Raw genomic sequence first — 27,799 nt, 5'->3', positions numbered from 1 at the left:
AATTGAAGTTGATGTCCCAAATCCATTACTGTCGTTGAACACTTACCGGAAATGATGATCACGTGCCCCTTCCCACTGTATTAATACGGAAGTCCCCAAAAGAAAACACAGACTTTCTGCCATCTAGTGGTACACCGAGGGTACTGAATGGGAATCAGGTGGAAAGTCAGCTGATGTCGACACAACCAGGAAAGACAACTAAATCCTCCCATCAAATAACTGTGTGATAACTAGTCAGATCGTTACAACAGAATTATTTATTTGACACGTATCGGTGTTTAACTCATAATATGTTCGTTGGAGACGATGAAGATGGAGATTTCTTGTTACCGACAGGCGGGTGAGTTGTGCCTCGACTATTACCACTGTTAGCCGATTAGCTAACTAGCATGTGTACAAGATATCATAACTTTCCAGTTAAAATGATTCCATTAAATTAGCATTATGTAAGACCCATGTTGTAAGTTAGTTACATTTTCGATGCATTCATGAAGTTATTCCCAATGCTGCCAGTGTACTTTAATGTTGAATATAGTGCCCATTTTGGAAGTGTTATTAGCACAAGCTCGATAAACATTACTAATTGTCATAACTGAGAGCTAAATAAGACCAATTGTAATGACTAGTTATTGCGATTGTTGGTGACTAGTCACCAAGTCATCCCACAGGGCTGTAATCTATCTGTGGTGGTGTATTGTGATGGCGGTGGCCGTCAACCAAAAACATGCTAACTGTAGTGTACGCTAACAGAGCTTCCACACTAATGTATTAACACCTAGAACCCAAACATTAACTTTTCAGGCAGTTTTCCACACAATCTTTTACTCGAGGATAAACAAAGTTGAATGTGCTCTTTTTAGAGCTAAGCTGGCTTCCCTGTTTGGTGTGGACCAAGACGCCAGCCCAGGAAATGAATCTTTTCATTACACAGCACCAAAACAGCCAAGGAAGAGCTCAAATCCAGGTCAGACCACGCCCTACTGCATTGAATGCATTTGCAAGTTAGTGCTGAATGTTCTTCGTGGTCATGTTTTGCAGCATCCGTCCTCCAGACAGCAGCTCCATCACCTGGAGCCTCTGCAGTCTTATTCGCCACAGCGGTGCAATCCTTTCGCTAGTAAATGCCTGATTTTAATATTTATTTATAACGACTTTGTATTGTATTTTTCTGCCACATGGAATTGTGTGATTTAGAAAGGCTCACTGTATAAAGTCTGAAAGAAGCGCATGTCCCTTGTGCAGTATTAATGGACAGTATGTGAAGCAGGGGAAGCTGGGGGCAGCCATATTGGGCAACCATGCAACTCAAGAGGTAGGGACTGTGGATATTTGTGGTGAATTGAAGATGTCTTAATGCTGCCTTTCTTTTTCTTTTTCCTTTTCTTTTTATAGTACAAGCTGCTTCTGTACTTGAGCCAGCAGAAACAGGTTGCTTCTGCCAAGATTCAATTTGGGTTTGTTTTCACGGTGAGCAAACACACACAACTGGTGCAATTTAAATTTGGAAATCCATATTTTTATCCATTAAATGAGTATTTAATTACCAGAAAGCCCCTGTGTTGTTATGCATTTCAAAGAAAAATGAATAAAGCTTATGGCAAGTACACAAATTTCAACTATTTCCCCCTTAAACACACATTGAGGTTATAAAACATATTTTATCTGATGACAGTAATCCCTCGTTTATTACGGTTAATTGGTTCCAGACCCGACTCTGATAGGTGAATTTATTTATAAATGAGAACATTTTTGTAGTAGGAGCATAGAAAACCTGTTTACGACCTTCTAAATGCAGTTTTTCACATTGTAAGTGCCCTCTAGATAAGATATAACACCCCTATAGTCACCTTTACACTTATGTTACCCAATTTCGTAGACATAACAAGAGAAAATTGCACATTTAAGACCAATTAAGACTTGCTGTAAATGCGCCGCGGTGGCGCAGACAGGAAGTGACGCTTTGGGTTCAGAGTTGAGTCTTTGTTTGGCAGTTACGGCAGCAACAGGGGCCTGTGTTAGGGATTACTCTGCCAGTTGTGAGATCATTGAAAGCTGCAACAGTAAGAACATTACTGATACCGAGTGACCTGTACCCCTCCCTGTGCTCCACTTTTTCACTGCAGGTACAATCTAACAACTACTGCACATTTTATGATGACCAAAGGCAGAATTGGTCTCTGATGTTTGAATCGGAGCAATCTTCTTCAGACTTCTGTAAGGAGGTAAGTAACAAAAGAAGACCACATGATTCATTATGTTCATATCACAGTGTTTAAAATGCGTCAGGAATCATTTGGATTCTTTTTTATGAAACAATGTGAAATATCCATGCAATTTGTCATCTGTTTTTTTTGTATTAGGTGTGTTTGGCCAAGGCAAACAGCTGCAGAATTTTAGATACGGTGGTGTCTCAGGATCTGAGTCCTGGGGAAGGGCAAGCCGTCGACTACGGTGACACTCTGGAGGTGGCGTACAGAGGTTGGCTCTTACAGAACCACACCATTGGACAGGTAATGTATGAGTGTTTGCCTTACCTTACCATTACATCAGTAGGGATGACACGCCCCGCCTAACAGTACCGCCACCCGATACTTTTGTTTCATGAGCAAATGTGGAGAAATAGTACATTTTAATGTAACATATTTTTAAATGTCGTTGCAGATGTTTGATTCCAACCAAAACAGTGAAAAGTTGTTGCGCATGAAAATTGGAGCTGGAAAAGTCCTTCAAGTAAGACAAACCTACATCAGTTTTACCTGTCCACACATAACCCTTCAATGTTTTTAGTGGTTGTCTGTCAAAAAAAAAAAAGCATCCTTCATGACAATTGTGAATGCATATGTGTTCATAAAGACCGGCTGGTGCATGGACAGAGATTTTTTTAATTTTACTATAGAAAGAAAACGTGTTGCTTTGCTGTTTTGCAAACAGGGATGGGAGAAGGGGGTGCTGGGAATGAAGAAGGCCGGTCGTCGTCTCATTGTCGTCCCACCAAACCTGGCCTATGGATCTAAATGTGCCCATGATGGTGTTCCAGCTAATAGCACTCTGATTTTTCAAGCAACACTAAGACGGGTGAGCTCTCAAATTTGCTAGTTTTTTATATTAATGTACTTGTCTATAGCGATAACAATTCTATAACTATAAACAACATAGTTTAAAGAAGCAGCATTGACTGGAGCTGGACCAAAGAAAAGAGTATTTTGATGGGTTAACTTCAAAGCCCTGGCCAATGGCTCCCGCAACAAGACCAAAGTTATTTGCCCCAGTAAGGAAGCCCAGACTCCGGCCACTTCTTCCAGCTCCACCGGCAGGAGACATAATGCCTTGTTCTAGTCAGCAGTCCCCCATCTCCACTGTAAACGGTGTGGAGTGGGCGCTGCTTCCCACTTCTGAGGCATAGAAGGCTGACCCAAAATCAAGTTTCATGGCCTCTCACACGTTTTTGTCTCCACAACCGCCAAATCCCGCATGTCCCTTGGCCTGCCAGTGCCGCTCAGCCTCATCAGCCATCCATCCATGCTCGATAGGACTCCTTCAGATTGGCGGTACCCCGCCTCTCCCCCGAAATCAGCTAAGTTAGTCAGCATCAGTGGCCCGAGTTATTGCTGTGCCTGTTATGAGATCATTCAAACCTGCAATAAAAGCCTGTTGTTGAGGCTATCAGGTCTGGTGCTTGTGTGTCTCACCCAACAATACAGTAACATTTCTGAGAGTTAGTGACCAGTGTAGAATATACTACATTTCATATTTTCATCTTTGAATGCCTTATATTTGTATTTTACTTCCATTTTTATGCATGAAAAATGCTTAATTTTGGGGAAAAATATATTTTTGGGCTCACATGCAATACTCGATCACATCACAACCAGCAGGATTTATTCATTAAATTTTGTTTTAAAAACTGTATATATGAATACAGCAGTAATATACACGGAAATGTAATCAGCAGTTATACATGTGATGTCTGTTTGATGCTAATATGGTGATAATATTCCACTACATGATTGCTGAACTGAATAGGAAATTATTCTTAGTGGTGTATCTTGCGGTTCAGGTCAAGTTTTCCAAGGAGAGTGGGTCTGACCAGGCCAGTGCCAGTTCCAGAGAGTCTGGTGCGGTCTCCCCTGCTCCTAGTGTGGAGAATATAACCCTGGATCCACCAGAACAAACGTTGGATTCAGACAAAGCAGAGTGAGGCCCAAGCCTGAAAAACAGCCGCACGCCATATCCTTCTTTCTTTTTGTCATGTTTTTTTTTTCTGTCTAGGGAATCACCCGTACGTGCTAAGTCAAATTCCCTTAGCGAACAACAGAATGTAAGTCAAACCTGATCACTCTTTTACTTTTATTAATGCAACACTCATCATTGTGAGGATATTATTTCATGTTCTTACTTGATATATTAAATGATGTGCATTCTTTGTCCAGGCTCCAGATGCCACAAAGGCCAAGTTGATCTCTCGTATGGCAAAAATGGGCCAGCCCATGTTGCCCTTCCTAACGGGAGTGTCCTGTCAGCCAGAGTCTTGTGACTCTGACTCGGAGGTAAGTGGAAGATTTGCATGGAAGCACATGGTTTGTAAGTCGAGTATTAATGTGAAACACTGAAAGAAACATGGAAAATTTGTTTAGGTATATTCTGGCTTGACTCAGATTTTATGGTGGCAGGTGTGATGTTTACATATGATCAGATACCTGTGTCATATCAGTACTTTTGGAAAACATACAAATGTTATCCAAAAAATCATGTTGTTGAATTTTTATGGAATTTTCTGACATGCAAGTTGAACAGTATAATCTTTTAAATACTTCCATACAAATTACCACTTTATATTTTCATTTTTTTTATTTTGAAAAGTAGAAAAAGGAGTCCCCTTTAAGAAATCTTTTTTGTATGATTGACACACAAGCACCAGACTGGTTGGCCAGAGCAACACACGTTTATTGTAGGTTTGAATGAGCTCACAACAGGCACAATAATCACTAACACGATTCCGAACCTCTGTTGTCAAATCCAGTGGGTAAGACGAGTGTAAGGGTTGTTATAGGGGTGTTATTATATTTCTAGAAGGCTCTAATAATGTCTGCTGGTAAAAGCTTCTTTAGAAGGTGGTAAGCAGTTTTTCTATTCTCTGACTACAAAAATATTCCGTTTATAAATAAGGATTCCTACATTGCAGAAATTCACGTATTACACTGTGGAAACATTGGCTATTGGCACTCCCAAGCAGTCCATTCCATACTCCACTTACAGAGCCCACGTGACACAACAACAGCATGTGCTAACACAGTAGCAAGGAGTAGGAGTGTGGCAATATTTTTCATTAAAAGCCGAAAAATTCCTCAGTGGGGAATTAAAAAGGTCATAGGTTTCTGTCACTTAATGCTACATCGGATTGTCCGTAGTTTGTGTATTGCAAACAGTTTGTGACAGCATATCATTTGATGCAGGATGCCAGCACTGGTAGAACCAAGGACCCACCTTCTGCTTCATCTCCTGTGGAGATCTCTACTGCTGCCCCAGCTCCAACACACGGTAACCTTTTTCTGCTCAGTCAGAGCCATTTGTCCTGCTTCAGACTGTTAAACTGTGAGAGCAGTTGGTGGAAGAATAGAAGTCCAGGAATAAATGGATTAAATATGGTGTACAATTTTGTATGTGTGAATGCTTATTAGAAGTAACGCGTATAATATGGCGTCTACATGGTGTATACAGGACATCTACAGGACATATGAGGACTGTAAGACAGTGGTAAGATGTGCTGTAGGTGCGACAGAAGAGTTCAAGGTGGAGGTGGGACTGCATCAGGGATCAGCTCTGAGCCCCTTCTTGTTTGCCATGGTGATGGACAGGCTGACAGATGAGGTTAGACAAGAATCTCCAAGGACTATGATGTTTGCAGATGACATTGTGATTTGGAGTGAGAGTAGGGAACAGGTGGAGGAGATGCTAGAAGAATGAAGGTTTAGCCTGGAAAGGAGGGGGATGAAGATTAGCTGCAGAAAGACAAAGTATAAGTGGAAGAGTGAGGTTACAGGGAAAAGAGATCCAGAAGGTGGAGCATTTTAAGTACTTGGAGTCGACAGTAGAGAAAAATGGAGATTGAGAAAAGGAGGTGAAGAAGCGTGTGCTGAGGTTCTCATTGGGAGTGACCAGGACGGATAGGATCAGGAAGGAGTACATCAGAGGGACATTACATGTTAGAGGCCTTGGAGATAAAGTCCTTTAGACCAGACTGAGATGGTTGGGACATGTCCGGAGGAGAGATAGTGAATATATTGGTAGAAGGATGCTGTGTTTAGAGCTGCCAGGTGGGGCTGTATTGATGGTTGGCAGACAAAGCAGACAACCACATCCATCACATCCATCCTGTGCTGAAGACCACAGCAGGTTGCCGACCCCCAATCTAAGGGAAACACTCATTAATTGAAACTTTAGAGTACATACTGTATTTGGTGTATTTTTTGGTCTTTTGTTAGATTTGATTCTGTTCTGATTCTGTTGATTCTCTGCAGCACTTCCACATCCATATCCTTCTCTTCCTGCCAATGTGCTGCCCACCCTCACCAATTTTGCCTCACAGGTTGTGTTGCCAGGTAACATGCGTGCTTTTCAGGTGAGCTCTCATTCCGTTTTGTCATTTTTTTTGTAAACACCATAGTTTATGGAGAAAAAATGCAATTGATTTGTCATGTTATTGCTTTGGTTTTGTAGCCTTACGCCTACGCACACACCTCTGTGCCTGCCACTCAGCTACAGTCTGTTAGCCACGTTTATTCAGCACAACCTGTATCTCATATTGGTAAGAATGCTCACTTCTGTTATACCCACTGCAGGGTAGCTTTTATTTAGAACCTGTATACATATTGTGCTTTTCTTAAAGGGGGCCTATTATGTTTGTCCATCTTTCTGACCTATAAATGCCTTGCTGTTAACAGAAAAATTTAAAAAAGTCCCACCCAGATTCTTTTAGCTTTTAGATTCTAGCAGGTGTTAATGACAATAATAATAATACTATGAGACCAAATTCTTGTTTAACAATGAGTGAATACTAAACATTTGCTCCTTGGACACTAAAGAAATGGGCGAATGCAAATCAAGTTTTGGATGTTAACCAAAAAGCGTGCCAACTGGGTAGGACGTTAACCAAGGTACCACTGTCATCTCATTATTATTATTATTGGTAAAGCTATGGGAAACAGGATTTGGAATTTAACAATGTTATTTGTTGACATGTAAATGACAAAAGTGATCATCCTCAGGCAGCGGTGATGTGAATTCCTTCTTGCTCACTGAGGCCCGACAGCAGAACATGGAAATCCGTTTAACTGTCGGGAAAGTAGCAGACAAAGTGGACCAACTTGCATCAAAGGTAGTGAATCCATTCCCAAGAGGATTGCTTGTATGGCTTAAAGTGAAAATAAAATATGACGTATTTCCCACATATTTTATGATATGATATATTTCAATCTATTTGATCATTTATTAGATAGATGACCTCCACAGGCAAGGAAGCGTCTCCTTGGGTTTGTCTGGTATATCAATGGATTCCTGCATGGTCATGCAAAACATCCAGCGAATCATCCAGGTATCGTGACTCAACATTTTGAGAATTATTGTTACATTATGAATGTCAGTGCTCCTGATTTTTGACAATACATATAATATTGCGGTTAATTGGTGCCGGTTCATTGGGGGTTGAACACACCCCTAGTTCAATCAACCCGTCCAGCGTGTACCCCACCTCTCGCCCGAAGTCAGCGGGGACAGGCTTCACTGACCATAGTGGCCGTAAGCGGCATAAAAAATGGACGGATAGTTTTCAATCAGTGTGGTTTCCTCGCGATTAGACACAATCAAGAGTTGTACTAGGAGAATGTCTTATGTGTAATATCCATTCTTTGTGCTTATAGGAAAACGAATGTTTAAAGAAGGAAGTGTTTGAGAAAAGTTCTCGTATTGAGGAGCAAAACCACAAGATCAGTGAGCTCCTCAACCAAAGTCAAAGGTGAGTCACAATCATTTAAGATCTTCATAGTTAACTCCCAACTACAAGAAGCAATTTCAGGAGAACTTATCTGGGGGAGTGTAACAATAACCGTGTCACACCATCACAAAGAGACTCATAATGATCAATAATTAATACTAACAATGATTACTGTTTTTGTAGGTATATGGAACAGAGCAACATGCTTCTGGAGCAGCGTCACGACTCCCTTAAGTCCTCCAGCGAACAAAATCAGGCCAGACTGCTGCAGGCTGAAAGAGACAAGGTCGGTGTTTTTTCTCACCATATTGAAACGGACCAAAATATATCCAAGCTTATTTTTTACATCTACATTTTGTATACTCCAAACTGTTATTATTAATTATTGTTACACTTTTATATTTAGTCTAATAGCTCAGTGTAATGTCAGTCGTATGCTCATATTAGTAGTGTACACAATAGTTTATGTTTACCTGGGATTAAATGTACTTTTACTCCCTCCAACTCTCAGTTGTCATTTTGTTTGGCTAAAATCACCCTTCTTGTTGTTTTTTTTCCTGTCGTTTCATGTGTAGCGCAAAGCCACCAGTTCATGAGTCATGTACACCATCATGTCCAGACTGAACCTATGCTTTCCTTATTGTTCATCAGATTCAGTTGAGGGAGGAACTCGCATCAACCACCACCCAACTTTCACAGATGCAACTCGAGGCTTCCGCTCATCAGCAGAAGGTTTTGGAGCTGCAGAGCAAACTGAGCACAAAGATGCTGGACTGTGAAAGCCACACCAAACACATCAGTGGGCTGGAATCACAGCTCCGAGGTTTGCACCCATGCCTTTTTTTACAGGCTATGTCCACATTGTGTGTCCTATTGCATTGATTATTTCATCAATAAATAGCACGGATTGGGTAGAATAGGTTTTGCCTGTGTAAGCTATCACTATCTAGTCCTCATAGGAGTCTTCATGAACAGAAGAACAATGGCTACACCAGAAGATGCACACCACTCCACTCATTAGCAAGAACAATATGTTAGCTAGAATAGACGTTGTTTTCACCTCTAAATGCAGTCTACACAGGCAAAACCTACATTATCCTGCCCGGTCTGAAACTGAACAAACATTCAGTAGACTGTGTGGCCAACTTCAAAAGTACCAGCTCTAGAGAACTTTATTTCAGCCCCAGTTTTACATGTAGCGGAAAAGAGGCTTTTAGCTGTATTGGTTTTAAAGCTGTCTTTGTGAGAAGAACTATGAACACCAGTGGCGTTCACCCAGCAGCACTGCATATGATAGTACAGATACTTCAGTGGATGATTGCTGATGTTGCTGATGCTGATGTGACTATTAGTCATTGTTGTGTGTTTGTTTCAGAGCTGAAGGAAAGAGCCCAGGAACACGACCATACTGAAGAACAAAGATGCGAGGAGATGCAGCAGAAGGTCAACACCATGGAGGAGGAATTGCGTGACCTGAAAGCTGATAAAGATCATCTGGAACGAGTGAGTACTTTTCATGAGTGAGCGGCATACAGTATGTCGGTAAAGATATTAAGATATGCCTTTATTCGTCCCTCAGTGGGGAAATTTGTATTGCACAGCAGCAAGAGTACAGAGTCAGTTAAGCAGTACAAAATACACAATATAGAAAAATAAACAATATAAACAACCCAAGTATTAACAAAATCAACAGTTTTCCCCAGAGTTATATACAATACAGCATGTAGATAATATGAAACGAGATGAGATATATGACCAGTCTATACGCTGAGATCTTGTTAGAGAGTTAATATGAGGCATTATGGAAATACTTCACATAGAACTTAGTATATTGCATTTAAAGGAAGGTAAAGACCACAGTTGGAGTACATAAATGTACAGTATGAACACTATAGTAAACAAAAGTGGAAGGAAAAGCTGAAGTTGGGATCGGTGAAATGTGTTGACGTACTAACGTGTTAAGCTTGGAGTAGAAGTGATGTCAGCCGTGTGTACTTTACTTTTAGTTCACTTGCGTCCTTCTAGTTCACTCTTGTAACTTTGCTGGATGATGCTTTGATGCTTTCAGTCATGTCATCTGCAAGCAGAGCAGCTGGAGGAAGACTGGAAGGTCAAGTATGAGCAGGCCCTTGCCTCCGCTAGACGACACCATGACAGAGAGACAGCGGCGCTTAAAGAGGAGCGAGATCATCTGCTGGAGGAGCTTCATGAGGTACAAGAAAAGGCAAGTGTTACTTAACTGCTGATGAATGATGAAGAGGTCCTCACAACTCACCCAGATCTTGTTCACAATGCAGTTGTATTGTACCATATACAGTATTTGCTCACATCAGTCATAACTGTGTCACAGAAAAGGAAGAAACATGAGCTAACTGTTTTTAGCCATTTCATCTTAACAACATTTAAATTCAGTGGAGAAGTTGAAGCCATTGGGAGGGGTCAATGTTTACACCAGGGGTCTCAAACTCAATTTACCTATTATTATTATTAGTATTATTATAAATTTTTATTTATTATAAAATTATTAAATACATGTTTAATGTTAATTTTTATTTTTCGACACAAAATAAGATGGAAAAATAAATAAGCAAATCAAAAAACAAATGAAACAAATGAACAAATTAATTTTTATTTATTATTAAATTATTAAATAAATGTTTAATGTTAATTTTTATTTTTTGACACAAAATTAGATGGAAAAATAAATAACTACATCAAAAAACAAATTAAACAAATGAACAAATTCATTTTTATTTATTATTAAATTATTAAATAAATGTTTAATGTTAATTTTTATTTTTCAACACAAAATAAGATGGAAAAATAAATAAGCAAATCAAAAAACAAATTAAACTTTCATATCAAGGCGGGGGCCTCAAACTAGCATCCTGCGGACCCCTGGTTTACACCAACAAGGACGCAAACTAAAACTACACAAGCTGAAATAAGTCACATTTTACTAGTACTTGCACATTACACATTATACAAATTCCCAATATTTCCATAACTCAATGAATTACAATGAATTAGAACCTATTTATAATAACTCAATAGTATGGATGAACTCCTATTCAAGCATGCGTGTGTAATTTGTTCATAAATGTACCTATACATCTTGTTATGATTCATCTTACTGGAATGAATGATTGTATTAAAGGATGCATACTCTTAAGTCTCACTGCTCATAGTATTTCTCTTACTCTTCTACTACTTCTTGCATGAAGTGCAAAGAGCTGGGGACACACAGAGACATTGCCGAGGAGACGCGAGAGCGACAAGTGACCGACCTCGAGACCAAACGGTCTGACACGGCTGCAGAGGTAAAAGTTTTTTTTAATTTATCTTCATTTTTATTATGTGGTCAATGATATATGAGAATCAAAAATTAAGTCATTGGGAGTATTTGTTGGAGATATCGTTCCACTTCCTTGAGCACAGCTGACACACAGCTGAGGAGTATAATTGAAGCCTAAAAGTATATTTTTTCCAGTTGTATCTTTTTTTTTAGGATTAAGCACCTGACTCACAGAAGGTTCAGTCTTTGACCTGCGAAACAGAAAGAGGAATGACATTAAACTAGTGATTATTAAGGTTTAGGTTTATTTGTTTATATTTGTTTATGTGTTACATATGTATATAGATATATATATACATAATGTAAGAAAGTGTGTGTTGTGGATCCGCAGGTGAAGCGTGTGATGAACGGAGTATTTCATTCCTTACGAGGACAGTTTGACCACAGCGAGTCTTACACCGGCCATGTGGTGCTCAGTGTGATTGTCAATACAATTAAGGTAAGATTTGACATTTTTATATACAGCCTGTTGCTTTAGTACATTTTCCCATTGTTTTACATTGCATTTTAACATATACACTTCTGTTGAAAATGAATGGACAATTATGACACAATAATAATCACATTGTGATTATTTTGTACCAGGGCTCAGGTCATCTCCCAATAGTTGGATCCTCAGTCGCTGTATCGACTTCAGCACATTACGAGCAGATGTCATCATTAAATTGTTTCATCTGGTTGACATCTTCAGATGTTGTGATGTTCCCTATGTTTTGAGCAAAAGGAAAAGCTTATTTTTACTGATGTGTGAATGATTTCTTTTTCCAGAATGTAACACTGAATCTCCTCAGCGGCAAGGATGGCCCGACAACTAAGGAGGAATTGCCACCACAAAAAGAAGATAAAGACGATGGGAAACAAAAAAAGGAGAAAATCCGAGTCAGCAATCAGAAGTCACTTGGTGATCCAGAGGATGATGATGATGAGGACACAAGTGAGGTCCAAATGCAGGAGCAATTATCGGATTCCAGGACACGGTTGCAATCTGAAGCTTTAGAAAGCACACAATCAGTCACATCCACGGCATCCAAAGTGCAGGACATGGCGGCATTGGAGGCTGAGATGAAGCCTGAGCAAGGAGCACATGGTACCAGCAAGGCTGAACCTCTAGAGAGCACCCACGCTGACGTCCAACAGGAGGGCAGTGATGTATTAAGTGATGTTTTGAAGAAAAGAGAGGAAGAGCAACAAAATCAAAGAGCAGGGAGCCTTGACGCTCACCAATCTTTCAGAACTCCAGTCAAGCCACCTCCGCCACCACTCTCAGAAGTTCAAGTCATTCAGGGTGAAGATCAGAGGTGGGTGCTCACTTAGGGGTTGACCTCAATCGACCTCCTGTTGCGGAAAGGCTGGGATTATTTGGCTTTTAGTACATTATTTCTTGTGTATATACAGGAATCCCTTACTTATCACTTCACATTTCAAATTCTGTGGCTTCAATCTTATCATGGAGTTTTAGTCATTACTAAATTAGGCTGTTTTATGGTGGCCTATTAGTAGTTGAAAAATATGCACATTTAATTGAAGTTCTAAATGGCGTAATAAAAGACTGAATTGTAAGCAGCCAGTCTTTAAGTACACGAGTGTGAAGTGTGAACAAAAGACATAAGCGCACCGGTCTGCACTTAATACACTTAAAATAATGACTGTAAGGATGCAAAGACAGAGTTTAAGTAGGCAAGTGTGCACCTATGCGTTATGTGTTAATGTAAGTTTGCAAGTGCACACTTGTGTGCTCAAAAGACTACGTGGAAGGACACAAGTGAAAAGTCTTAAGTTTAAGTATACAAGTGTGCACTTGTGATAGTTGAAAGAAAGATGGAAACAGGATATGAGAAGTGACATGCTGACAAAAGTGTACTAGGTGTGCACTCGTGCACTCAGGCTTAAGTCCGAGTGTGAGCTTATATACAATATACTTAGTATATGCTAAGTATATACTTATATACTTATAAGTATTAAGTATGAAAATGTAAACGCAAATTGGAAAGACCAAGTACGCAAGTGTGCTTTTATACATACGTGTAAGCACAATTAAGCAAGTCTAGTGTGCACTTACGAGGATAAGTGGCATAGAAAATAAATGGACGGGTGTGTAGCACAGGAGAATATTCAACTATGTTTTTGTAGACTCGCTTGTTGCTGTTTTCTTTGAGCCACAGTCAACATTCATTGAAGGTGAAAGATCCAAACACGTGCATTGCAATGTTTTTCTCAGTGTAGACTTTCTTTATTCTTGTTCTCGTAGCCTGACTGGGGATTCAACCAAGGAAAATGGAGATGAGACTTTGTCCCAGGTGGAACCCATTAATAAACCTACTTCACGGCCAATTGCAGAAGAAGAGGAAGATGAGCAGGTCAGGAGAATGTGATGCTATTGTCATTGTTTTAGTAGAAATGGGAACTTCTACCTAAATAAATAAACACACTGTACGCATCTAAAACACGGTAACAAAAAGATTAAAGACAAGAATGTGTTCCACAAAGTCCTATAATCATTGATAGTAGTTCTATTTTTTGCAGAGCCTGAAGGGACGTCCTTCCCCACCTCCACTGTTTGATGACGACGGCGACAAAGATCTCGACTGGCTGTAGCTCAGATGCAACAAAACCCAGATCAGAACCTGTTCCTGGTGGTCCGTGAGGCTAACAGGCTAACAGCAAGCTGACTGACTGACCTCCAGCAGCCAAACTCGCAAATGAGCCCCAATCAGAAGATGGGTTGAAAAAAAAGTATATGATGTAGACAAAACATTCTCAACGCTTATGTTTTTTGTTTTGTTTTTTTACTGTGGCACAACATATACATTTCAGACAATAATGCTTGTTTTTACCATGCAAAAAGCTGAATTTTACACTTTTCCTAACTAAATAAAGATTACTTTCTCACTCTGGGTTGGGAAAATATATTTGATGAAATCTTTTCTTGGGACAACACCAAAGAAGGACACTTTGATGAAATTCAAAAAAGTGTATAGTAGGCAGTGTACATGTTCGATAACTGTCAATTTATTGTCCCCTCAGAGTAAGTCAACATATAAATGTCTGAACAACCTGCAAAAGTTTTTTTTTTTTTTTAGGTTGCACCTGAATGTTTCCCGTGGCCCGGTGGTTGATGACCCCTGCCTTACAGCACGCTTGGGGATATGATGTGCTCTTTTATGCATTTGAAAATGCTATAAAAATGGCACTTTTATAGAACTGGCTTCTTTATTTTATAATATAAGATTGTATTGTTTGTACACTGTGTGAAATCGTATTGAATCATTCTGTTTTTAAAATATATATTGTTTTAATCCTAAATTTACCCATCTGTCTAGTGCATATCGAAGCAATCTTTTTGAAATATATTGTTTATAACTGTATTTTATTTATTTGTTTTTTCTTTTTAAAAAAAGATTTACATCCCTGTTTATTGTAGATAAAAATGTAACTATCTGCAATTAATTGTAATTAATTACAAGTTAACTATCACAATTAAACTCTTTTAGGGTAAAGCAGGGTTACAAAGTGGAGTGGGGAAAAGAAGGTGAAAGGAAAACTTAAGTTTTTGCCAAAACTAGCTAAAGTGTCAACAAACATAGAAGGACAGCAGCGCTACATGTCACCTTCAGCCAAGAAGAAATCCTACAGATGGTCAGATGTTGTTTAATGTTCCTATCAATTACAGTAAACATATTGAAATGATTCACATATTATGCCACAATAATCCTTGACTGGTCGTTTTAATAGCTTCTTGCAAAACTGAAAAAGCGGTGTCCATTTATTTTGTCCAAGTGGGAACCCGTACCACTGACGTCACAAATTAAGTAAGCGTCAATCTAGTTTGTCCAAATGGCTTTCCGTACCACAGCTGTCGATTCAGTCAGTACAGGTACGAACGTAAACAAGCGGCTCCACACGCTACTAATGTAGCTTCTGCTCAAGTTATCAGACACCTAGAAATCAATCATTGTGTGGACAATGAGTGGTATGCGAACAATCCTGACCTCCACCGCTCTGTTGTCAGTGGCTGGTCTTGGTTATGGAATGTGGTCGATCATTGCACCAGGAGAAGAAAGGAGGAAAGCCATCATCAAGGTGACTTTACGCTTTCATAACGTCACATTCATTTCTCACTTCAACCATAACTTGTACTTTATGAATAAACATATGTTTGATTAGCTGGTAATTGCTACGCGAAAGCTTTCTCTTGGACAATTTAAGTGTTTTTACGGTTAGCTTGCTAGCATTTCACTGGACTACCTTTCTACGCATGCGCCAGTCTCCATCGCGGACAACTGTAATGGCACAACATTCACACAACTACATTAAACTAAAACTACACAGTGTTTAAACTGTTTAATACGTTTTAGAACGTTCTACAAGAAGATACATTTCCATGTTGTGTAGCAACGCAGATGTGGAATGTTGTACAGGTAACAAGTGTTGCTATCGCTCACCAGAATCTGCCGGAATCAAACCCAGTGAGGATGGAAGAGACGAGGAAGCGGAATGCTCTGCTGATGGAGACACTCAAGGAGGCCGCGGAAACCAACGAGAACATCGCAAGGAGATTTGGAGGCTCAAAATAACCCTTTGGAATGCTGAAGTTCTTCAACGTGGAATATTTCCCCACTGTATCGACAGTAGTACAGTGGAACCAGCTTCAATTAAAAGGAGGAAAGTACTAGTAAAAGCACTCAAAGTGACCAGGTATCTTGCCAGTGCGCCACCTGATCTACTGTACAGGTGTGTTTACACTGACAATGTACTTATTTTGTTGGCTTCAAACACAAACATATTTTAGGTTACTGTGTAGTCATATTTCAGAGTATTTGTAACATAATTACAGATCATATGCTGTCGCCAATGAAAGTGGTTTGCACTTTTTAGGTGAATTTCATGTTTGAACCTTTGACCTCAGGTGACCTCCTGGACCCTACTTGCCCGCCAGAATGTACAGTGGATAAGTGTGTATAAATACTTCTTGCTGTCACCAAAACTGCCTGTGTAAAAACAAGTGTATTTCACCGAAACAACAAAAATGAACAATATAAATATAAACTCAAAATACATTTTGAATCTTCAATAATTCCTTGAAACTTTTGATTTAAAGAAAATTTTCAAGACAATTGCATTAATTAATTTAATTTACTTTAAATGTTACTCAACTAAAAAAATGTTTTCGATTTCATGACTTTTATTTAATTTACATAATAATCCAGTGCAATTAGAACAATAAAAAACGATTAAAAATGACAATTAAAAACGTCATGACAGTATTTAAGATTATTATTATTGTATTATTATTATTATTATTGTATTTTCACCACTAAATTAATAAATGGACAATTATTAAATAAACAATTTCATATATTTATATATATTATTTCATATGTTATATTTCAATAATCTATATTGATTGAGTTTCAAATAAAATATGTATAAAAATAAATGTATTGCAATTAATATATCAGAAGAAAAGTTTATAGTATATTAAGTACAATATTTGAACAATACATTTTCAATAATTGCAAAATATTAGCTCCAGTACGAACTAGATATAGGTATTGTAAAGTACTCATACAAAAACGTATTTTCAATCCATTAAAAAGCAACATTTAGTGAATCTGCCTTTGTTCGTTTCATTACTGAGAACGTTGTCTTGCAATTGGCGTCCCTTACTCCAGCTCAGTAGGTGGCGGTAATGAGCATTTAAGCTGATTTCTACACTTACGCGAACAAGTACAACAACGAGCCGACGAAGAAGAAATAGAAATAATCTTCGCTACAAAAGTCATGTAAGTATCTGTCAATATAGCGCAAACATCAAAGTGTTGCAATTGTAAGAATTTCGATTATAATAATAACGAGTTTTACTGCGTATTGTTTCATATTCCAATGGGAATGCGGCGTGGTTGCTTCTAAATAATAATGGCAGCCTGGCCTAGTAGACATGTTAACATGGCTAATAGCTCACCATGTGTCATGACAAGAAGAATATTTTCGACTAAGATGTTAAAAGCATGAACGTGTTATTAAAAAAAACTCTCTAAGGCATAGGTTACCGTATTATCATAGGTCCGTTTAAGACACTGAGTCAGTTCCTCATTCATTGAATTCAGCCACACTCAACGACATTTTGTCATTGTTGGGCAGCATGGAGCATCATTCATGTCTTTGGCAGCACATTTTTTACAATCAAATAATATATGTGTGTATGATTGTAGCATTTTCCATCCCTAATGCACAATGTCTTGTATCAAACTAGTATTCCTTACTGCAAGATGTCCCTAAAGGCTGGGCATATAATACACAATTTAAATGGAAATGTTAATGAATTGCATTGAAACGCATACAAGCAAAATAATACATCTATTAATGGCTGTTTTGGTTACTTTATTAGTTATGTGATATAAAATGTAAATATTCTCAGATTTCAGTCTACCAAATATAGATTTTTGAACTTGTAAAGCATCCATGAAAGCAGACCTATTATCTTTGTCTGCAAAACAAGATATTCACACATCATATTTGTGCCTAAACGTTAACTCAATCAACCGAAACAGCAAGCTTTAGTTTAACCCAGTGAGAAAATAATGGTTAGTTGCAGCTCAGAGTACGTTGTCACCCCCTTACAAACATATGAAAAGTCCATGATTGTTCTCTACGCTCACGGAAGCAGTCAAAAAGCTTGACCATGAATCCCTTTTTGTCTTTGCAGAATGCCTAAAACAAAAGAAGTGGTGTCCTCCACATCTGGAAGCGACTCTGATAGTGAGGTTGAAACCAAGGTTTGTGTTTGTAGTTAAGCGGCACATAGAACATTACTCCTAATCTTACCTCTGTATGCTCTATGAGGGTCATTTCTATGGTAATGGGAAATTTGAACATGCATCAGATTGCAATTGAGTGTATCCCATAATCAGTTCCCAGTTCCACATGTCCAAAAGGAGTAGGAAGAAGCAAAGCTTATTAAATCCTACCCCTCCATCTGGTACTTTTACAATCAGTAACTGTTACATTTGTTCACTTCCTGCTTTCCTAATATAGTTTCAGTTTTTTTTTTTTACTTTATTTTACTTTTATTTAATTTTTTGTCACTTACCAAAGTACTCGGGGATATGAGCATCCAATGCCATAATGGGTACCATAGTAAGTGTCAATATAGTGATATATATAGCACATCATGACTGGTTCAAGACTCTTCATCCTTGTATTTAGCAAACATCAACTGCTTGTATTGTTTCTTGAATTGGCTCATCGTTGTGCATTTCCATCATTGTAAGATGTACTGTGATGTAAAACTGTATTGTTTTTTTTTTCTTTTAGGCAAAGAGAAAGAAGTCAAGTACACCAGAAAAAACGGCTAAGAAACCCAAAAGTGGAGAGAGTTCAAAGCCTGGAGGTTCTTCCAAAAGCGGCAGTAACGCCGAGGACAACATGTTTCAGGTGAGTGACCGCTAACGTTGCATAGCCGGGCCCGCTGCTCGTTGAGAAGAGCCCCGCATCTCTGAAAGTGACCGATATAAGCAAAAAAAAAAAAAAGTTGCTTTTTATTTTCACGCAATATTTTTCCAGACACCCGATGGTGAAACCAGGACATAAAGCTCATACAGTGGTACATCGAAAACCCAAACTATCAAGGGAAAATCAGCTGTTGGCTGAGTTATTTTTTAACATAATGAGAGATATCATTTTAATAAAACCTGCATTTAAGAGACAAATCAATTCAACCTGAACACAGTGTTCATGGTAAAATAAAATCACCATGGGGCGAGGTTCTCCTTCTCTTTCTCCTGTGAGGGACCGAGACAATGAGGGCAGACTCACATGCCTAGACACCCAAGGTTGTTTGAATCAGGTGATAAGCATTTGGAGGACTTGCCTCTAGCCCGGAGCAGATAATCATAGCGAGTCATATGTATGTTAGTGCATCAAATCAAATGGCACACAAAACTCCATTTATACAGTACAGGGTAAATTCCATAGTTTGTTCGGTGCAATATTATGCAAAAACTGATGTAGAGCATATGGGCTGTAATAAACTCTAGTAAAAGGTTTTTTTGTTTTTTTGTTTTTATTTTATTTTTAATTTAATTTAATTTTATTTTTGTCCAGATTGGAAGAATGAGATACGTCAGTGTCCGGGACTTCAAGGGTAAAGTTCTGATCGACATCAGAGAATACTGGACGAACTCTGACGGGGATATGAAGCCTGGGAAGAAAGGTAAGCTCCCCAAATGTGACACTTTAATAGGAGCCTGACATTGTACATGAAACCAAAACATTTCACCAAATAGGGTTTACCATGAATGGTATGTATACAATATCCAGGGTGTCTGCAAGGTCTTAAAAAGTCTAAAGTCCAGTAGTTTGAATTTAAGGCATTAAAACATCCAACTACCAAACACACTCTTGCAGCTAGGCCACAATTTATCGAGCACAACTAGTTGGTGTGGTGTACACACACACACACACACACACACCGTGTGGTATTCGTGATAGACCAGTTTGGTCGTGAAGGTAATGTGGGTCGATCGCAAAATAATGGACACTGCTGCATGGCTTGTGTGAGTTTATATCAATGCCGTCTGTGCATCACAAATATTTGTAAAAATACCAATTTGACCAAAAGTATGAGTCCTTTTGAATGTTTTATTTTCTTTCAAAGGTGATGTTATTGATAATACGCTTAAATTTGAACGAGATGTGAACAGCAGGTGGCAACAGTGAATAGCAGCTGGGCTTGGGGTGTGTTTACTGTCAGGAAACTGGCTCTTCCCCAGTCAGGTCTTATCTGGATTGAAAGATATCAGCAGACAAATGGATGAATGACTGAGACAACAAACCAGAAATGGAGACATCAGAAGGAGAATGAATGGCAAAGTCAAAGCAGGCCACAAAGAATGTTTTGCGACTACAGAAACGTAACAAACTCAAAACCGTCACCAGGGTGAATGTTAGTGCTTTTTAACAAACAAAAATGAACAATATGTGTTTTTTTTACTACACTATATCATACTAAGAGCTCATAGATTTTTTGGATAACCCCTTTAGCTTCATGACATGGGCCACTACAGTATTAAAACACCCTTCCTCCGAGTATGACGCAGCAAATGTATTCAATGTCAATCAAAACAGCCACCACTCTGAGAAGATTCATATGTGCTTTCATGTCTTTTCACTAGATTTGAGTGGCTTTTATATAAAGTATCTAAAGGGTTCTAAATATGTTGGCAGCACTGATCCTTCCTGCTGCATCTTCTTATTATCTGACAGACCAGGTGTGTTCGTCTATTTATATACAAAAATGGTGTGCAGGCATGGTTTCACCATTCATTTATAGAGCATCCCTCGTTTAGAATGGTTAATTGCTTCCTGATAAGTGAATTTCCACAATGCAGGAGTCCTTATTTATAACTGGAATATTTTCATAGAGCATAGAAAATGTGTTCACTACCTTCTAAATACAGTTTTTAACCATTATTAGAGCGCTCGAGTCCCGAAATAACACCCCGAAGTCACCTTTACACTCCTGTTACCCAGCATGGTAGACTTAAGAAAATAAAATAACACATTTCGGTAATAAGACCCATGCTGTTGTGTGTTTTGGTGCTCGGGGGGGGGGGGCGGACAGGAAGTGGCGTCGGCGTTTAAGGTTTAGCTTAACATGGGTTACATGTGCAACATTAAGGGTTGAATGTGATCATTCAAACCTGCAATAAATGCCTGTTGTTCCGACGATCAAGTCTGGTGCTTGTGTGCCTCACCCAACATTACAGTGGCATTACTGACACCTAGTGACCAGTGTAGAGTACTACATATCACCACATTGTCTTGTATTGTACTACATTTAGCCATTTTGCAAAATGTAAAATTCAAATGGAGATTTGAGAAATTGAAATTGACAATTGGTCCGAAATAAGAAAAAAAGATGCAGCATCTTGTCATGTCAACTAAAACACGTAGTTGATATTCATCTTAAAACAACAGCAGTGTTTGAGTTTAACACTGCCGTTGCAGAAGTTCAGGCCAAAAATTCAAGCAGTGACCATCCGTCTTCCTCGTCCTCACATTCCAGAGGCTTTCTATTGGGTTCAGGTCCATAGGATGGTCTTGATCTGGTGGTCCTCCATCCACACCTTCACTGACTTGGCTGAGTGCCGCATGGAGCAGAAAACAATTCTCAGAGTTGAGATACATTCACCACGTTTCAGTATTGCAGTTAAGAGGTCAATATCATGGGAATCGGCGTGTTTATGGAAATGGTAATGGTAATGGTAATGGTTTAATTTCATTTGAACATGCATCAGATTCCAATTGAGTGCATCCCATAATCAGTTCCCAGTTCCACATGTCCAAAAGGAGTAGGAAGAAGCAAAGCTTATTAAATCCTACCCCTCCATCTGGTACTTTTACAATCAGTAACTGTTATATTTGTTCACTTCCTGCTTTCCTATTTTTTTATTTTTATTTTTTATTTTTATCAGATTCCAATTGAGTGCATCCCATAATCAGTTCCCAGTTCCACATGTCCAAAAGGAGTAGGAAGATGCAAAGCTTATTAAATCCTACCCCTCCATCTGGTACTTTTACAAGCACTAACTGTTACATTTGTTCACTTCCTGCTTTCCTATTTTTATTTTTATTTTTATCAGATTCCAATTGAGTGCATCCCATAATCAGTTCCCAGTTCCACATGTCCAAAAGGAGTAGGAAGAAGCAAAGCTTATTAAATCCTACCCCTCCATCTGGTACTTTTACAATCAGTAACTGTTACATTTGTTTTTATTTTATTTTATTTTTGTCCCGTAGCGAAGTAGGAGGTGATATGAGCATCCAATGCCATAATGGGTACCATAGTAAGGCTTCAGTTGTGGCCGAAACGCAACTCTGAAACCCGGCATCACTTCCTGTCTGCCCTCCACTCAACTCTCTTAGCACATTTACAACACACAGGCAGGACGCATCATGTTTATGTCCTGTTTTGTTTTGTACGCAGTATTGGAAATAGGAGGATAGGTTGTAAACCGGTTTACTGCGGTCCAGTTAAACTCAGGAATCCTCCTTTGTGGAATGAAACTCATCACGGTTGGGTCGGAAAGCAATTAACCTGAATAATTACTGTTCTCCGCAAGGCATGTTAGAACGTTACATTTCTATTCTTTCTACATCTTCCAGGTATCTCTCTGAATCCCGAACAGTGGAACCAACTGAAGGACCAGATTTCAGAAATTGATGATGCCATTAAGCGAGTATAAGCATTCCATCCAATAATCGCGTGTAAAACTTTTGCAAGTGTTGGGCTACCCTGTTTTGTAAAAAAGCCTCGGATTCTTTAAAGGACTCTGATGTAATGTTTTATTTGTAATGCTTATTTGTTTTTGTTTTTTTTCATGTCAAGGTGGTTTTTCAGCTATTGTAGTTAAGCTAGCGCTAATTGGGCATTGACCATCGTAGTTGGTGGGTGGGCGTGGCACATAGTTCAAAACTTAAGGTGGAATTCCCGTAAGTTGATTCACATTTTGACTGTCAATCAACATACACTTTTTTTTTTAAAAAAAAAAACAGGTATTTAACTTTGTAGTACTGATAAGGTTACTGCATAACTCTGACAGCTCAGCTCATTGGGTCAAATTCCTACAGACTCTTAGGTCCAAAAGTTTTTCAAAAATAAATGGTATCGTTGAAAACATTGTATGGGTATTGATTTATCCTCAAGTACTGATATATGGCTATTGATTCATCATCAGGCGCCAATATATAGCTATTGATCCGTCCTTGGGTACTGATGTATGGATATTAGGTACATATATGGGTACCAACGGCAACTGTACCTGAGTATCACGTCTGGTGTGTTATTAGTGACACCTAGTGGCCACTGTATTTTATTTTATTTCTTTTTAGTTCATTTAGACACTTTTATGCTGGAATAATACATTTATGGCAAGAATATGTAAAATTAGTTTAAATGTGCAAACACTACTCGTTAGTTCCTCAGTAACGACAGTAGCTTGTCATGCGGTCAGGTCCATGGCGGTCAGGCCCCCCCCCCAAAAAAAAAAAAAAAATTTGGAACATTAATACGGATGGCATATAAAGTGCTCAAGCCAAAAATCAGTATGCAGATCCTGATCCGCTGTGGCGACTCTGAAATCAGGAAAAAAGCAGAAAGAAACAAAAGCTCTCTCAGAAACACGACTATAGTCACATTTATACTCTTTTTATTTACAACATATTGCGCAACTGCAGGGTCTTGAGACACATGCTAACTCGCAAACTAGAGAGCTAGCGACCTAAACGGTAGCCTTCAAGTTATTTCCTTTAAACTTAAATAGCCAAAAACGTACCACTTCCACACTGATAGGGAGGATAACTATTAACAGTTATTTAACCTTTAACATGAACATGAATCAAACGTAATAATTTTTTCTGGGTACATGATACCATACAGCATCCATATCAAACTTGCGCTTAAACCTTCATATCAAGGCGGGGGCCTCAAACTAGTGTCCTGCGGGCCACATTTGGCCCGCGGGCCGCATGTTTGAGAACCCTGTTTTTTCTGGGTGCATGATACCATACAGCATCCATATCAAACTTGCGCGGATCCACATTAAAGAACTGTAGTACCCAATTTATTTTGTTCACCCTCTGTCCCCTCTCAAAAGAAAGAAAGAAAAGCTAAGTAATGATAAAACAATAACATGTTCCGCTCTGACATGAGGTCCATCATCTTCATGTTCCTCACGTGTTTTGTGGTTGTACTGTGCTGTCTTCTCTGTGTGGGAGGTGGAGGAATTTGGCCGGTCTTTACGCAAACAAGATGGTGAACAAAGAAAGAAAGGGAAGCAACGTGAGAGAGGACAGATGCAGAGACTAAACTTGTGTTTGACGACCGCTGATGGATGCCACTGTGGTGTTGATGATGTGACGACAAGGTCTTCCCTTTGGCCCGCTTGCCGATGACTGAGTTGCATGCTTTGGATCTTTGCTGGAAGACGCTTGGAGAATAAAGTACAGCCAGGAAAGTGGACACAAGTGTCTTACTTACCAACGAATGCGCAAACAAAGCAAATTTAGTCTGTTCAATGTTTTTGCCGTTTGTGGATAATGGCTCTCATTGTGGTTTGCTGGAGTCCCAAAACGTGGGCAATCAATTTTTTGTCGCATCATTTTTCTCCATGAATAATAGTTTTATAAAAAAAAAAAACAAAATTAATTCATCATTCATTTTCTACACCCTGGATTGGTGGCCAGCCAATCACAGGGCACATATAGACAAACAGCTGTGAGGCACACTCGCTGCCCGATTCACAAAATATAACATAAATAATAAAAAATACATATTTATAAAAAAATAATAATGCAATAATTTGGAAATTATTATTATAAAATTTTATTACATAATTGTTATTATTAAATTATTATGAAATTATTTGTGTTATTTCTATATTTATGTTAAAGCATGATTCTAAAATCTGGATATAAAGTATATACATCAGGGGTCTCAAACTCAATTTACTTGGGGGCCACTAGAGCTCGGGTCTGAGTGAGACTGGGCCGCATCAGGTTTTCAAAAAAAAAAAAAAAAACGCATTTATTAAAAACAAAAAATGTAAAAAACTTTGCTTTGGTTCCAATTTTCTACAATAAAAGCTCTGATAAAACATTCAACTGTTCTCAAATATCCTACTTTATTTTTCGACACAAAATAAGATGAAAAATAAATAAACAAATAAAGAAAATCAATCAATCAGTAATAAATAAATAAATAAATATAATAATAATAAAAAGTTAAGAAAGCACATATAGTTGGTGGGTAGACAAATGATTTTTTTCAGATTAAAATGAACAAAGCATTATTAGAGCCCTGTAGACATGACAAAACACGACTATAGTCACATTTATACTCTTTTTATTTACAACATATTGCGCAACTGCAGGGTCTTGAGACACATGCTAACTCGCAAACTAGAGAGCTAGCCACCTAAACGGTAGCCTTCAAGTTATTTCCTTTCAACTTAAATAGCCAAAGACTTACCACTTCCACACGGATAGGGAGGATAACTATTAACAGTTATTTAACCTTTAACATGAACATGAATGAAACGTAATAATTTTTTCTGGGTACATGATACCATACGGCATCCATATCAAACTTGCGCCGGCCGCACTAACATTAGACTTTCGTATTAAGGCGGGGGCCTCAAACTAGTGTCCTGCGGGCCACATTTGGCCCGCGGGCCACATGTTCAAGACCCCTGATGTAAATCCACTAGAGTGACCTGAGACCCAAGACTCTCCTTTTGGACTTTTCAAGACTTACTGTTACACTAAACCCAAAATAAAGCCAGTATTCCGACAAAGCGAGGCCCAATTCCCGGCATTGCAGCCACCGCGCAGCGGACCATTCTCCTCTGAGTAAAGTTCACATCTTGACGCCTGCTGCAAAGAAAAGTGTGCTGCTAACTTTGAATGGAACTGACTGTTTACAGGTCTGGTCAAGAAAAGACGGGGCGACATTGTTGACATTTCCCAGGAACTTACCGCTTGTTGTCTGAGCTTTCCAAAAAGAAGTCAGTCTTCACAAAGCGAGACGGGAGAAAAAAAAGAACACGTCTCTGCTGCTAATTATTCAGTATGCCACCTGCTGGATCCGGCTCCAAAATAAATGTCAATGCATATATATTTATCCAGTATTCATGCTTTTAGTTGATGGATGGTGTATAGGGCACATTTGAACACATTTCGAGTGTTGCTGACCTGTCAGGTTTAGTCATTGACATGAACAGCAATGTCACATGAAGTCATGCTTCAGATGATTGTGTTGATTGTGTTCATCCATCCATTTTCTATGTAATGAGATCATAATACAGGGGAACCTTGGTTAGCATCATTAATCCATTCCTGAAGGTCCAACTCTAACCAAAACATACTCTAACCAAATATTGTTTTTCCAATAAGAAATAATGTAAATCCAATTCATCCATTTCAGAAAGCCAAGAATTTTAACACAGAGCAGGTTTTTATAGTATTTTTTATTGTATTATAGTATTTTTATTTTTATAGCCACTCCAAATTGTCCATAGGTATGAATGTGAGTGTGAATGGTTGTTTGTCTATATGTGCTCTGGGATTGGCTGGCCACCAGTCCAGGGTGTACCCCGCCTCTTGCCCAAAGACAGCTGGGATAGGCTCCAGCACCTATGTGACCCTCGTGAGGAAAAAGCGGGAGAAAATGAATGAATGAAATCATAATACAGGGGAACCTTGGTTAGCATCATTAATCCATTCCTGAAGGTCCAACTCTAACCAAAACATACTCTAACCAAATAATTTTTTTCAATAAGAAATAATGTAAATCCAATTCATCCATTTCAGAAAGCCAAGAATTTTAACACAGAGCAGGTTTTTATAGTATTTTTTTTATTGTATTATAGTATTTTTATTTTTATAGCCACTCCAAATTGTCCATAGGTATGAATGTGAGTGTGAATGGTTGTTTGTCTATATGTGCCCTGTGATTGGCTGGCCACCCCCGCGACCCTCGTGAGAATAAGCGATAGAAAATGAATGAATGAATGAATGTAATGCCTGATGGTTGCTGGTTCCATGCTGTTTCTACTGAAATGACTACATCTAGTTTGTTCAGTTATTTGTCTTGAGGTCAGCTCTTTGGTCTTGCCCATCGGTGGTGGACAGGTTCAAATGGAAGAGGGTCTTTAAAAAGTCTAAAATCCAAAACTAGTCCATTTTGGTTACGATGTTTGCTGGCTGGGAGGGGATGGAATACTTATTTCACTCAGTCAACTTCCAATGAACTTGGAACCTTGCATTTCATGTTTTGGTTGAAGTAAAGCTTGTTTGTCTCGGTAAATGTCATTTCCCCGACCGTCCATACTTGCAGCAGCTCCAGAAGCTCCAATCAGTGCTTCAAAGGCTGTTTAAAGTTTCTTTTGAGAGCCTTGCTAAATGACATTCCGGTTGTCAAAGGAACAAATCAATGGGAAGCGGCTAACCTGGTGAGTATATTACACTGTTTCCATGGTAACCACCGGTGCGAAGGCTCCTACCGCTGCAATCCTCCAGTGAAAACTCTTTAACTTGAGTACACAATGGCCACTTTCCCATTTGGAGTCAGTATCCCCGTAATATAATGCTTTGGGGTGGGGGCAGTGTTACACATAAACCAATATACGTGTGTTCAACTTTAAGGGCTTTTTGTCCCAAATGTCTATTAGTAAGTATATTGGAATTGTTCATTCCATTGCATTTTATGGCACTCCCTGACAGCGGCGCTTTACGCTACATTTATAAAGGGCTTATTAAGGCTTTGTAGCTTTATTGTTAAGTACTTAACGCTGTATAAATCCTTGGCAAGATGCTATCATCCATGGGTTAACAGCAGCACTGACTGCATTCTTCTTTCCAAACAGTGGAGCCAATAAAAACGGGAGTACAACGAG

The 27,799-nt window shown here is 38.8% G+C and overlaps 3 protein-coding genes across 3 annotated transcripts; all 3 read left to right on the top strand.

The window, feature by feature from the left end:
* The first annotated feature begins 124 nt into the window (after window positions 1-124).
* On the top strand, window positions 125-14,739 carry fkbp15b (FKBP prolyl isomerase family member 15b). Its single transcript, XM_058071732.2, has 27 exons — window positions 125-340; window positions 861-964; window positions 1,039-1,117; window positions 1,243-1,312; window positions 1,393-1,467; window positions 2,124-2,222; window positions 2,361-2,510; window positions 2,662-2,730; window positions 2,932-3,075; window positions 4,058-4,194; window positions 4,270-4,318; window positions 4,431-4,547; window positions 5,454-5,538; window positions 6,519-6,619; window positions 6,718-6,805; window positions 7,266-7,375; window positions 7,493-7,591; window positions 7,917-8,011; window positions 8,174-8,276; window positions 8,642-8,813; window positions 9,366-9,493; window positions 10,059-10,214; window positions 11,215-11,310; window positions 11,677-11,784; window positions 12,114-12,643; window positions 13,594-13,702; window positions 13,869-14,739. Exons 1-27 carry the CDS (start codon window positions 291-293, stop codon window positions 13,938-13,940), a joined length of 3,195 nt encoding a protein of 1,064 aa, XP_057927715.2. The 5' UTR covers window positions 125-290; the 3' UTR covers window positions 13,941-14,739.
* Window positions 14,740-15,184: 445 nt separating this feature from the next.
* uqcc3 (ubiquinol-cytochrome c reductase complex assembly factor 3) lies at window positions 15,185-16,800 on the top strand. The gene is made up of 2 exons (XM_058070999.2): window positions 15,185-15,425; window positions 15,791-16,800. The coding sequence occupies exons 1-2, from the start codon at window positions 15,309-15,311 to the stop codon at window positions 15,917-15,919; spliced, it is 246 nt and encodes an 81-aa protein (XP_057926982.2). The 5' UTR covers window positions 15,185-15,308; the 3' UTR covers window positions 15,920-16,800.
* A 199-nt stretch (window positions 16,801-16,999) lies between these two features.
* sub1b (SUB1 regulator of transcription b) lies at window positions 17,000-23,353 on the top strand. Its single transcript, XM_058070521.2, has 5 exons — window positions 17,000-17,128; window positions 18,052-18,121; window positions 18,660-18,779; window positions 19,449-19,557; window positions 22,512-23,353. Exons 2-5 carry the CDS (start codon window positions 18,053-18,055, stop codon window positions 22,589-22,591), a joined length of 378 nt encoding a protein of 125 aa, XP_057926504.2. The 5' UTR covers window positions 17,000-17,128; window position 18,052; the 3' UTR covers window positions 22,592-23,353.
* The last annotated feature ends 4,446 nt before the right edge of the window (window positions 23,354-27,799 follow it).

This window comes from Doryrhamphus excisus, linkage group LG3 (genome assembly GCF_037039965.1).
Source record: "Doryrhamphus excisus strain RoL-2023G ecotype Guam linkage group LG3, RoL_Dexc_Guam_v1.1, whole genome shotgun sequence".
Classification (NCBI taxonomy): Eukaryota; Metazoa; Chordata; class Actinopteri; order Syngnathiformes; family Syngnathidae; genus Doryrhamphus; species Doryrhamphus excisus.
This window is presented reverse-complemented; position numbering and strand designations above follow the sequence as displayed.